Raw genomic sequence first — 13,135 nt, 5'->3', positions numbered from 1 at the left:
GATATAGGTTATACATGTGCAATCATGTTAAACATATTTCTACATTAGTCATGTTGTGAAAGAAGAATTAGAACAAAAGGGAAAAACCAAGAGCAAGAAAAAATGAGGTGAAAATAGTATACTTTAATCTGCATTCAGACTCCATATTTCTTTTTCTGGACGTGGATAGCTTTTCTTATCATGGGTCCTTTGGAATTGTCTTGGATCATTGTATTGCTGAGAAGACCTAAGTCTGTCATAGTTGACGATTGCACAGTGTTGCGGTTACTGTGTACAACTTCTGAGAAGTGTTTTTAAAAATCAAGAGTACCTATATTTAGGAGACTGAATGAGGAGGAGCCAGCAAAGGAAGGAGAAGGAGCAGGTAAGAGACTGGAAGAGAACTAGAAGTTGTAGTGTCACTGAAGCCTGGAAGGAAGGAAGGGTGGGTAACTTACTTCTTTATATCATCCAGAGAGGTCAGAGACACAGAAAAGGCCCTGTATGTTCTCTCATGTCTTTTAGTTCTTATCTATTCCACAAACTGTGGGATCAAAATGACCTTGGGAGGTCATCTCATCTATCCTCTTTGCTTAGTGATAGAATCTGCATGGGAAGGGTCTTTAGGGGTTAGCTGGAGTAGCCCATATGCTCCCTGAATGGCAATACTTTTTCAAGATTTAACCCATAAGTTGCCAAAGTGGTCAATACTGCCCCTGGAGCTGGTGCTAGAACGATCCAGAGGGGTGGTAGTAGTCTTGGGTGCAGTTGGGGGACAGTGAATAAAAATAAAGGGGCAGTAGAAGCATAAGGAAAGAAGATAAGAAAATTTTGAAAAACTGTTTGTACTTATTTTATCTGTTGTGTAACAGTTAAAGTCATAGTGATTAAATACTTTTGTGTGATTAAAATGATTAAAAGTAATTAAACATAGTGATTAAAAAATAAATGCACAAAGTACAAGTTGTAACCCATCAGTGGTCAAGTCTGCTGACAGGTCTTAACAAGCAAGTGTTGGCAATATTGTATCATTAAAATTTCAATGCAGGAAAACTCCTACAAAATTACAATAAATTATTAAATTTAAGATACATCATTTAAAAATATATACTTTATATTTTCTTGAAATAATGCAAATTTTAAAAAAACTATTAAAGGGTTAAAGAAAGTAGATTTCCAAGGAAGGCACTGAGTACATTTTTTTTAAAGGGAGTGATAGGCCAAATAAGTTTGGAAACCTCTGATTTGACCTATGCTTGAGTCCATAGAAGTGAACCATTAACGTAACATCAAATGTCTTTTTGAGAGGAAACTTCTCCCTCCACCACCACCTTATAACTCAGTTAATCCATTACATGTAAAGAAAAATATTCTGTTTCCCAAAGCATGAAATCTATTTAATGCCTATATGTATGACTTTTCTTTCAAGGATACTAACACTGATAGTTGTCTTATCTTAAGGAAATAAAGATATTAGAGTATGATTGGCTGTCCCTTTCCATACTGACTGGATTGGGAGTATATTGAGGCAAACAGGGGGTTTGGTGCCACTCTAGTGGCAGAAAAACATCAAAATAGAAAGCCTGACTAGCCCAGGTTATAAGCTGTGATACTATCTGGATCAGTACACTTGTCTTTGGATCAGGTAGTTGTAGAGTGTAAGAATGGGTAGGAAAATTATTGATTTCAAAAGAGAGATGAAAGTAATTCTGATCCATTGGTACCAACAAGGTTTGTCGGAAGAGCTGGGAATTGAACTGGCAGTCTGAGGCCATAATTAATCTTGCCTGTTCCCCTAGGGTTTTATTTATCATGGTATTGCTGGAATGAACTTCTCTCCCCTCTGTCCCTGTTTTGTTTCTCCTCTCTCTAGTCTCTGTATTAAAGTTGTTTCTTTCAAGGCCCAGCTGAGATGCCACATCCTCCAAAATGCCTTTTCTCATCCCTACTTCCTTAGGTGAAAGTGAACCTCTCTCTTTCCTTACTAAAAATTACCCTAGTCCTTTTGCCTTGACCTCTTTTGCACTTACCTTATAATTGTGTGACTGCAAAGTTCTTGAGAGTAGGCCTGTGACCTATTTATCTTTGTATCTTCAATCTTACACATAGTAGACATCTTATAAATGTTAAATTCAGTATTAATTAAGTACCTGATTAGCCACACTAGAGAGCTGAAAGTATGTAGGAACCAGAGACGGTTGGTAATATTTCTAACCTTTATTCTTCTTTTAGGCTGTGCCTAAAACTTAGACAGCATTTTGTAAATGATTAATAACTTACTTAAGTTTACTTTTTTCAGAATTACTATCTTTTTATCATTCTAATATATAATTTTTTCCAATTACACATAAAAACATTCATTTTTGAGAAATTTTGAGTTCTAAGTTCTCTCACCCCTTGCCCTTTATTGAAAAGGCAAGTAATGTGCTATAGGTTATACATGTGCAGTTATATAAAACATATTTCCATATTAGTCATGTGAAAGAAAGCAGAAACCCCCTCCCAAAAAAAAAAGAAAAATTAAAAAATATGTGTTTCAATTTGCATTCAGAGTCTATCAGTTCTTTCTCTGTAGATGGATAGCATTTTTCATGATAAGTCATTCAGAACTGTCTTGGATCATTGTATTTCTGAGAATAGCCATGTCATTCACAGTTGATCTTCATACAGTATTTCAGTTACTGTGTACACTGTTCTCTTGGTTTTGCTCACTTCACTTTGTATCAGTTCATGTAAGTCTTTCTGGGTTTTTCTGAAATCCACCTGCTCATCATTTCTTATAGCACAGTAGTATTCCATCACAATCACATACCACAACTTGTTCAGCCATTCCCCAGTTGATGAGCATCTCCTCATTTTCCCATGCTTTGCCACCACAAAAAGAGTTGCCATCTTGACTACACTCCCCAATTACCATCTTTTTTAAAAAATAAATTTCACTGATGCCTTTTTAAACATCATTTCCCCCATATCCCTCCCTCTCTCCTTTCCCAGAGAACCATTCTGTAAAACAAATAATGTTTTAAAAAGAAAATAAGATCAAAAAAGAAGAGAAAAGCAGAACTGCTTAATACATTGAAAAGATCTGAAACTATATGCAGTGTGGACCTCCCATCTCAGCAAAGGAGTGGAGTGAAGATGTCTTCTCATATCTCTTCTTTGGAGCCATGTTTGTTCTTTGTAATTTTGCAGTATTCACTTTTGATTGTTTTTTGCTTGTTCTTCCATTTACATTGTAATCATTTTGTGTACTCTTTCCTTGGCTCTGCTTACTTTATCAGTTCATATAGATCTTTTCTTGCTTTTCTATGTTCATTATATTCATAATTTTTTTTTCTTTTTTCCCTTTTCCTACCACATTCTTTTTTTAATAATTTATTTAAGTTTTCAACATTCATTTCCATAAGATTTCAAGTTTTAAATTTTCTCCTCCTCTTTCTCCTCTCCCCTCCCCAAGACAGCATGTGATCTTATATAGGCTCTACTTATACATTCATATTAAGCATATTTTCATATTCGTAACATTCATAATTTTTACAGCACAGTAATAATTACATTCATGTCCCAGAGTTTGTTCAGCCATTTCTCAGCTCAGGGGTGTCTACCTTATTTCAAATTCTTTGCTATTACAAAAAGTACTGCTATAAATAGTTTGGTGTACATGGGACCTTTCTTATCAGTGACCTCCTTAGGGTATAAACCTGGTAGTGGGTCAAAGGATATGGACATTTTAGCCACTTTATTTGCATAATTCTAAATTGCTTTTTAAAATGGTTGTCACAGCTCCACCAATAATGAAGCAGTGTGTCTTATCTTCCTATCACCTTTCCAGCTACTACTGTCTTTTGTCAAACCCAAAGCCAAGAAATGCTAATATAAACATATTTATAAAGTCCTCCTTAAGGAAACAAAGAACAACTTAAATAGCTGGAAGAAAATTCAAGGCTCTTTACTGGATTATGCCAATATAATAAAAATACTGCCAAAGATAATTTACTGTTTTAATGCTATTCCAGTCAAACTATCAAAGGTATATTTTACACAACTCAAGAAAAATAAAAGATCTAGTACATCAGAGAGAATAGAATGAGAGGTGGGAATGAAGGGAGACTAATACTTGCAGACTTCAAAACATATAAAGTAGTAGTATTAAAACAATTTGGCATTGGTTAAAAAATAGAGAGGTAAATCAGTGGAACAGATAATACAAATGAAAATGAGAAATAATGGAACTCAGACTAGTGTTCTATAAACTGGAAAACATAAATTACCTAGGAAAGTTTTATTTGATAAAAACTGTTAGGAAACTGGAAAAAAGTCTGGCTGAAATTAGACTTAGATCAACACCTTACACCATATTCCACAATAAATTCTACAAGGACTTAAGACTTTAATATTAAAGAAGAGAAGTAGACTGTATAGCTTTTCATAAATATGGGTAGGAATTGTATTCTTAACCAAATGAGATAAAGGTAAATTACCAAAGATTCACTAGTCAAGTGTTGTGGATTCTCCCTCTACAATAGCTCTCATGTCTGTCCACTTGGTTCTGTTCTGAGGATTTGAAGAGAGAAAAAAAGACGGAATGGTAAAAGGAGAAATGTGCTGATGTAGAAAGGAGAAATAAGGTGGTGGAATTTGCTATTTTTCATAATTGAGATGCATGAGAAGAATATTTAAGCATGGAGGAAGGAGTGGGTGGGAAGTGGGCATCAGGTGAACGTGTCTCTTAATTGAAACAAAGGAGGCCTGAACACACACAGAAACACACAAACAAAATTTGGTCTAGAAGTACATGAAACTTAACATGGGAGTAAGTAGGGTTGGGGAATAGGTGGATGGAGGGCATTCAGGAGGGAAGATAATACTGGGGAGCAAATAGCCTCAAGCAAAACAAGCATTCAGCTCCTGAAGGGGAAATTAAAAGGGGGAAAAATAGAACTAGAATATAAGTGGATGTTTTAGGTTGCCTCTGTATTATGTGAATTCAATGGAATTTTATTGATGCACCATAAGAAATGAAAAGAGACAAATTTCAGAGAATCTTGGGTAATATGAGCCGATTCTAAGTTGAAGTAGAACAATTTATATACAGAAAGCAGCATGATAAAGAAAAACAACTTTGAAAGACTTAGAAGAACTCCTAGTAATGCAGTAACCAACTATGTTTCCAAGGGAAGATAGGAGTTTTTGGTTTTTTTTTCTTCCATTGTCTCAGTTTTTAATGGGGTTAGGGTGTGAGGGAGAAGAAAGTTAGCAATAATGATACCAATAAAAGAAGACCATTGAAACTTTTTTTAAATGGGGCAGAAGAAGCCCAAAGGAAATTCAGTACAAAAATCAGACAAGCAGAGGAGTTTTAAAAATAATGTGTGGAATTTGTCACATATTTCAAAAAGAAAGAACAACTGGTATGAAGTGAAGATTCATGATTTCATTCATATATAATCCTTTGTGTTCTGTTTATGTAGAAATGCTTGGGGGGGAGGTTGGTGCTTAGGTTTAGGACTTTAAAAAATTTTTGATCTCTTCTTTCCAATCACATGGCTCTCATCACCCCTCTTCTGGAATATTACAGTAATCTAATGAATCTCCCTGCCCCAGGTCTTTCCCTTCTCTAATCCATACTTCCCTGGGCTGCCATAGTGATATTCCTAAAGCACAGTTGTGACCATTTCACTTGCCTGCTCAATTAAGTCCATTGTGACTTTCTACCATCTCGAGAATCATATACAAACTCCTCTGTTTGGCTTTTAAAGCCCTTCACAACTTGCCTCCAGCCACCCTAATTATATGTTATTCCCTTTCATGTACTCATTGGTCCAGCCAAACTGGGTTTCTTGCTATTTCTCAATGACATTATGTACCTCAGTGCCTTTTTGCCTATGCTTGTTTCCCATGCCTAGCATTCACTCCCTCCTCCTCTGCATTGAAGTATCCCTCGTTTCCTTCAAAGCTTAGTTCAGCAACTGCCCCCAACCTTGGTTGCTAGTGTCTCCCCCTGGAATTAACTTTTTTTTTTTACTTCGTATGTCCTTATGTGTGTATGTGTTGTTTTCCCCAATTTAAAGTAAGCTCATTGAGGGCAGGAACTGTTTTATTTTTATTTTTGAAGCCCCAATTTCTTCAGAGCTGGCATGTAAGTGGTGTTTAATAAATGCTTCTTGATTGATGGGTTTATTGTGTTGGATTATTATGATAGGGCTGTCTCTACTTCAGAGATGATTACCTTGAATGCTAGATAACTATGATATACCTATGGTATTGGTTAATAAGAAAAGAGTAGGAGGGATTGGATTTAAATACACTGTGAAATTTTTATTAGCTACAAAGAGCATCCTGACCATGCTGTGAAAGATAAGGTGGTGATGCATTCTTCTCTATTTAGTTTGTTTTAGTTCAATCTTTGGGAAGGACAAGAGAGAAGTAGATGGCCTTTCAAGATCTTTCCATCCCTGTGATTCTGTGTTTTTTCTTTATTCTGGGATTCTTTGAATGAATCAATAGGAATAGGAGCAGCATGGAGAAAACCATCTCTGGTGCTCTGTCTATGAGGGAGGTGAAGATTTGATCCCTTTTGCTAACGGAAGTTGAAAAATGCAGTTTTGGCTAGCAATGCAGAGAGCCTGTCAGAAACTGCAGTAAAGCTCAACGAACATGTCAGTCTATTAAGCAAGGCATCTGCAGTTCTTGTTTCAGGGCAAGTACAGCCATAGCAGATATTGAGCAAAGAAAGTAGGTGTATTTCCAGAACATTTTAATGGAGTTACTCCCTCTCACTCCTTCCTAAAGAATTGCTATGGATAGAAACCAGCACCTGTGGGCTTTTCCCCATGAGTTAGTGACTCCTTTGCAGCCATAGAGAAGGATATTTTTTGTTTTTGTGATTTGGTATTGGGCCCATCATCAATATCAGTTGAGTGAGTGCTAATGAAGTCTAGTTTTGGTTGATTCCTATAGACCTCAAAGGGTTGGCACATGTTCCAATTGACCACGTTCCATTAGTACTTTATATTCCAGTACCCTACTCTCTAGTATATTTTATTCCCTTTCAGAGCTTTGAAATGGAGGACCCAAAAGGAACTCATCTATTTCAGTTATTTCCTATAGTCACATAACCCATGGACTAAAGAAAAAGTACCTCTCTAAGTTTGAGGTGTTCATAATATTTCTTGGTCCTCCTGTATTCTTTTTTTTTTTTTGGTGAGGCAATTGGGGTTAAGTGACTTGCCCAGTGTCACACAGCTAGTGAGTGTTAAGTGCCTGAGGCCCGCATTTGAGCTCAGGTCGTCCTGACTCCAGGGCCAGTGCTCTATCCACTGCGCCACCTAGCTGCCCCTCTCCTGTATTCTGTCTGTAGGATCGAGGGCTACATGAGAATGAGTTTTGATGACTTTGTTTTTTATATTTTTTTCCCCCTCTTTAACATGATGGCTAGTTGAAAAATAGACTCTACTTAGTCTGAAAAGATTATAGTGAGGTGTAAGGCCTTAATATTGCCATAGCTCATTTAATAGAATAGGACAGGTTATTTTTGTTGTTGTTGTTGCTTTGTTTTTGTTTTTTCATGTTAAGCAGTTATTCTTGTCATCTTCTTGGGACTCTCTTCATATGGTCTATACTATATTCTTAAGCAAACAATTCCAGACCATCCCTGTTGTCCCTGAGAGTCTCCTGTGCAGTGTCCTTTTGGCTCAGTGCCTAGAAAGTTGATGGAAGGATACATAATCTCATTCTGCTATGGAATGCATTTACCTTGGCAGACCAGAAATTTATAGGGAATATGCAGCAGTCTCTCTGACAAAAGATTGCTATATCTTGGCTCCTGATCACCTACCTGCTTATCATCCCATCTTCTGGCCCCAGCAGTCTGGCAGTCCCTTGTGAGCAGCTTTGAGCTGCTGAGTGTCCTCAGGAGACATTCTGCTTTAGAAATTGTACTGCTTTCCTGGCTGAAGTGTTAAATGTGCATGAAGTAGGATGCAAGAGGTACATATATAGGCCCTCATGGGGGCTTCATAGCTGTGCATTATTCCTGTTGTGGTTGCATTTTGTTTAGTCTCATTCCTCTCCTAGAACCACTCTTCTCTACCTCAAACCCCTCCCCTCCTTTTCCTCCCTAACAGGCCATAAAGCTTGGAAGTAATTTCTCTGTATCTTTATGCTTCTTTTAGTTTTCCTTTTCTAAAGAATTATCTTTAGAATAATAACCTATCTTATTACCTAGATGCAATTTTAAGGTGTAACTTTCATTTTTGTTTTAATATTGAGAGATATACCAGTATTTTTAAGGGCTCTTACATATATATATATATGTAAGATATATATATGTAAGATATATATATGTAAGATATATATATGTAATATATATATATATATATCTATATATATCTATATATATCTATATATATCAGGGATGAGGTGGGAGCTGTAGAAAAAGAAGTTCTGAGCTAAAAATGGTCTTATTTTTAAGGTGCATTGAATAGCATAGGATAACATAACCATGCTTAACAGGATGGGTCTTCTGACTAGGATAGCTATTAAGGAGACAATTGGATGTAGGGTTTTTTAAAGCATAATTTGTTTTTGAGGTCTTCAGTATTCTTGGTATCTTTGATAGATGGATGTTGACTAACCTAAACAGACTTTCTTAACATTGCATTATTCTTTATTGCTTCCTTATTCCTCATTTTGGGGAAACCAGTAGTTCTTTGGAAGTAACTATCTGTAGTCCCAGAAATAGGTAGATCCACTTAATCTTCCTGTTGCCCATGAGAAGGAAGGCAATAAGAACTCTTGGAAGCTTGAGATGGCTGTGTCTCTTTTTTTGGGGGGGTGGGAATGAAGTTAGGAGAAAAGACTAAACAAAAAGCAAACTCCATGACAGAATAGTGCATAGACATCAGTCCCCCAGACAACTTGATTTAAATTTTTTTCATGGTACTTTGGCCTAGAAATTCTGGCAGTATCAAATACCATAACATCGTACCAGTTATCTAGATTGTTGACCCTCTTCTGGACCATAGGGGAAGAAGAAAATGAACTACAAAATAGATTCCATACTTAATTTGATAGTTTAGCTGCAGAAAAATAGCTGCTTTGTATTTTTTCTCATGGCCCTCATTTTTTGAAACAGCAATTTGAGAAAAAGAGACTTTTGGAATGAGGAAACACGATTTCCATTTTCAAATATCTGACTGCTATGTAGAAAAGGGCATTAGACTTGTTAATTGTTGCTTTAGAAAGTTAGAACTGTGGCTAATGGGTAGAAGTTAAAGGGAGCTGTATTTTGGCTCTATAAAAAAGGATTTCCCAGCAGTTTGAGCCATCCATCAATGGAGAGGGCTGTCATAGAGTAGTGAGCTGTGTGTGTTGGAATTGTTCAAGAAGAGACTGACCATCTTTAGAAATACCATTAGAAGGAATTAATGCACTGAGAAGGAAGTTGAATTAGTTGACCTCTAAGGTTTCTTTCAAATCTTAGGTTTTATCCATTCAAGATGTGTTTATTGATCATCTCATGTATGGAAGGCGCCTTGCTAGGTACTGAAGGGGATACAAAGATGAGTTAAAAAATGGTCTCTGACTCATAAAGTGCTCAATATTTAATAGGAAAGATGTATACCAACAAGTATAACAAAATAATTTGAGTGAACATAGCTGGGTGCTGTGTTCAAAGCGCTGTCTTTGTTCCTGTTAAGGTAGTCCAGCTAAGAACTGTCATTGATGGAATGAATTTCATGTTTTACTAGTTCGTCAAATTTAGAGCACCAGTTTGTGATCATATATTAGCAATTCCTGTGCATAGCTCCTAAGTCTCAGTGATGTTTAAGATTTTATAGAAGACTTAAGACAAATGAAAACACTGGCCGTTTTTTTCTCCTCAATTCATTTTTTTTTTAAGTTTTTCATTTTTTGATTGGGATCCTGAACACAAAACACCAGCTCAGGTAGCTTCAGCTAGTCTTTGGAAGCTAGGCTCTCATGAAGACTGAGAATGCATCCTAGGTCACAGTGAACAAAAGCAGTAAACTCTTAGATAAATACATGCAGCACTGAATATTCTCACCCATTTCGTTTTTCTTCAGCCAAAGACAAGGTTTATTAGAACATCTGTCATATTGGGCAGACCCTTAAGGAGTCTGAGCATTAGTAAGCTATTGGCTAGATTATAAGGATCTGAGCCTTACCCATTTCTTGAGGATCACTTGTATCTTCAAATGGATCTAAGAAGGAAAAGGAGTGTCTTTGATGACTGTTGTCAGGAGACATTGTCACCCGTTACTATGTTAAGTTTCCAGGACTATACTGGGGACAAGACATGGAATTGAGTTTCCAGACTTGCCTTTTCAGAAGAGTAGTTAGGTCTGAAGTACAGTTAGTGATCCATGAGAGGGGAAGGGTCTCCTTTTGGTGCCAAGCCTGTTTGACTTCAGGTGTTGCTTTGAGGAGAAGAACTCTGTAGTCTTTATGCGAAGTGATATTACCTGCTTCTAGTCCTGTGCGTGGGCAACAGTGCTGGCTTCCCTGACAGTGGCTGGTCCCTGTGAGGTTCACAGGGTGAGTCACTGAGGGGTGCCAAAGTAGATCCTCCTCTTTCCTGGGAGTGGAGCAAGTGGGGCAACCCTGTCCTGAAACTGCAGATGTTGCTTGAGTGCAGCAAGAGCTTTCTGGGGTGAGCTGGGGGGCTGGGGAGGCCTTCATGAGAGTAAACCCAGGAAGCTGCCAGAGCCAGCGTTATGTGTTCAGAACAAAGAAGACACCAAAATACAAAATGCAAATCTGTACATGGGGAATTTAAATACAGAATTTATCTCATACCCTTGCTTTCTTTGTACTTGCTCTTCCCATAGGTGTCTGTAGACGTTGCTATATTCTATTGAAGATGTCTAACAGTAACACTACTCAAGAGACCTTGGAAATAATGAAAGAATCAGAAAAAAAGCTGGTGGAAGAGTCTGTAAACAAGAATAAGTTTGTATCCAAGTCACCAAGTAAGGAAGAGATTGAGAAGGAGGGTGAGGATACTAGCGTTCGGCAGGAGACACAGGTAAGGGACCAGGAAAGCATACCTAGGTTTTTACTTGGAAGGGTCCCTGTTGGATGCCAGAGGAATCTGTAGGTGTTTGGCCACATGTAGGGTCAAAGGTCTCCAGCTTCCCTTTTTTATATTTCAGTTTCACTTGCTTTCAAAGGCTCTTCCTTTTAAAATAATAAGATCCATACAGAGATTTGTAAAGAGAGCAAAACATAATTCTTGATCTCAGAATCTCTGTATATGTATATGGCTTAATTACTCTCGTCTAACATCATATGCCCATGTTACTAACTGTAGTCTAATATACTTAAGATTTTTCAGAGGAGAAAAAGAAAAATAGAATCACAAGCATGTGATAGGACAAGTCATGAAACGTTACAGTCATTAAAATCTTGCAACCAAAACTGTGCATCTGTCCTAGTGCACAGTGTTAAAATTCATATCCTGGTTGTGTTAAAGCAATCAGCATTTACTGGGTCAAAAATAGGTTCTGAAATTGCCACTTGGTGTAGGTGATTGAGCAGTGTTTCACACCTTGGCTGCCATATTGTTTTCTGCCCAGATTCTGACTGCAGAGCAGAGCAGAGAAGAGGGCAGTTCTGTTACCAGATAGTACTTCTCCCTCCAAGATTTATTTTTTCTTCCGCTGACTTACCTAGTCTCAGAACCAATTCCAGCCTAACCTGACTATTCTGTTCCCCTACAAAGAGTAATCCTAAATTTCAGCAACAATATTGCTTCACAAAACTTGGCCTCCCAATTCTTTAGTTTCCTCATGTTCCATGACCTGCATTGTCACAACCCCTCAGTCAAACACAGGGACCACCACACTTTGATGTCACTGTTGACTGCAAATATTCTGTTTCCATGTTCAAGAATTCTGAAAATGTACTCTTAGACCATAACCTGTTATCGTTCAGGATCATCCTATGCCTGATTATTCCTGATCCTATTCTTTATCCTCAACATGACCTCTACTTCCTTGACCTCTCAGTGTGTTTTCTGGTTTCCCTTTCCTTTCTTCCCCATTTGAGAAGTAAACCAGTTCACCATTACACTGTTCTCTTGCTCTAAAGTCCCTTGCCTAGTTTTCCTGTCATTGCTCAGGCCATGTCAAACCACATCCCTGTATTAACTCCCACTATCTGCCTCATCTATTCCAAATCATTTGCTGTTGCACAGCACTGAAAAAAGTTACACAGTTGTGCTGACTGAGTCTATTATAGGTTTATATAATCTAACCTCTACTGGTCCATCACGGCAGCTAGACATTCCTTTTGCTCCTCTCCAATTGGTTCTCTGTTACTCCTCCCCAATTGGTTCTCTGTTACTCCTTATAGCAGCCCTATTCCAGACTTTTGTTTCCCAGATATCCCACACCAACCCCTTGCTACAGTCTCTCAGGAATTTGCTTTATAATTTACTGAGAAAATAGAGTCTATTCGCAGTGAGCTCCTTCTCTTCTCCTCTAAATCTCCCCAACTTTTGCCATCATCTCCCATTTTCTCCTCCAGTATTTATGAAGTGGCCCTTTTCCTTACCTAGGCCTAATCCATCTGCTTGTACCTTTGATCCAGGCCCCTCCTCTTTCACTCTTTGATCTTTATCTCTTGATCACCTTCTTCTCCTTGATGCTTTCTTCTCTCTTGGTTTTCAGGCCACCACATTCTCCTGGTTTTCCTCTTGCCTATCTGACCACTCCTCAATCTCCTTTGCTGATCCTCATCCAGGTCTTACCCTCTAACTGTAGGTGTCCCACAGAGTTCTGTCTTGGGTCTTTTCTCTTCTCCTTCTGTGCTACTTCGTTTGATGATCTCATCAGTTCCTGTGGATTTAATGACCATTTCTATCCTGATAATTCTCAAATATACCTATCTTCCTCCAACTTCTTAGCTGATTTCCAATCTCACATCTCCAGCTGCCTTTTCAGATAGCTCTAACTGGATGTTCAGTAGACATCTTAAACTCAGTATGTTCAACATGGAGCTCTTTCCCCTTAAACCTTTCCCCATTACCACTTAGCTGTTAGAATGGAGGGCAATACGATTCACCCAGTTCCTCATGCTCATAGCTTAGATGCCATCATTCACTCTTCACTCTGTTGCCAAGGCCTGTTCA

The 13,135-nt window shown here is 37.8% G+C and overlaps 1 protein-coding gene across 2 annotated transcripts in view; it reads left to right on the top strand.

The window, feature by feature from the left end:
• Window positions 1-13,135, top strand: part of R3HDM2 (R3H domain containing 2) — a 147,527-nt gene that overhangs the window by 80,861 nt on the left and 53,531 nt on the right. For both annotated transcript variants that reach the window (XM_078146006.1, XM_078146007.1), the window contains exon 3: window positions 10,833-11,029. In XM_078146006.1, coding sequence (XP_078002132.1) covers window positions 10,833-11,029 — 197 coding nt within the window. The remainder of the gene's footprint in view (window positions 1-10,832; window positions 11,030-13,135) is intronic.

Source organism: Phascolarctos cinereus, unplaced genomic scaffold, assembly GCF_003287225.1.
Source record: "Phascolarctos cinereus isolate Bilbo 61053 unplaced genomic scaffold, phaCin_HiC Scaffold_1;HRSCAF=81, whole genome shotgun sequence".
Classification (NCBI taxonomy): Eukaryota; Metazoa; Chordata; class Mammalia; order Diprotodontia; family Phascolarctidae; genus Phascolarctos; species Phascolarctos cinereus.
Note: the sequence above shows the minus strand (reverse complement) of the source record. Positions and strands in the feature narration are given on the sequence as shown.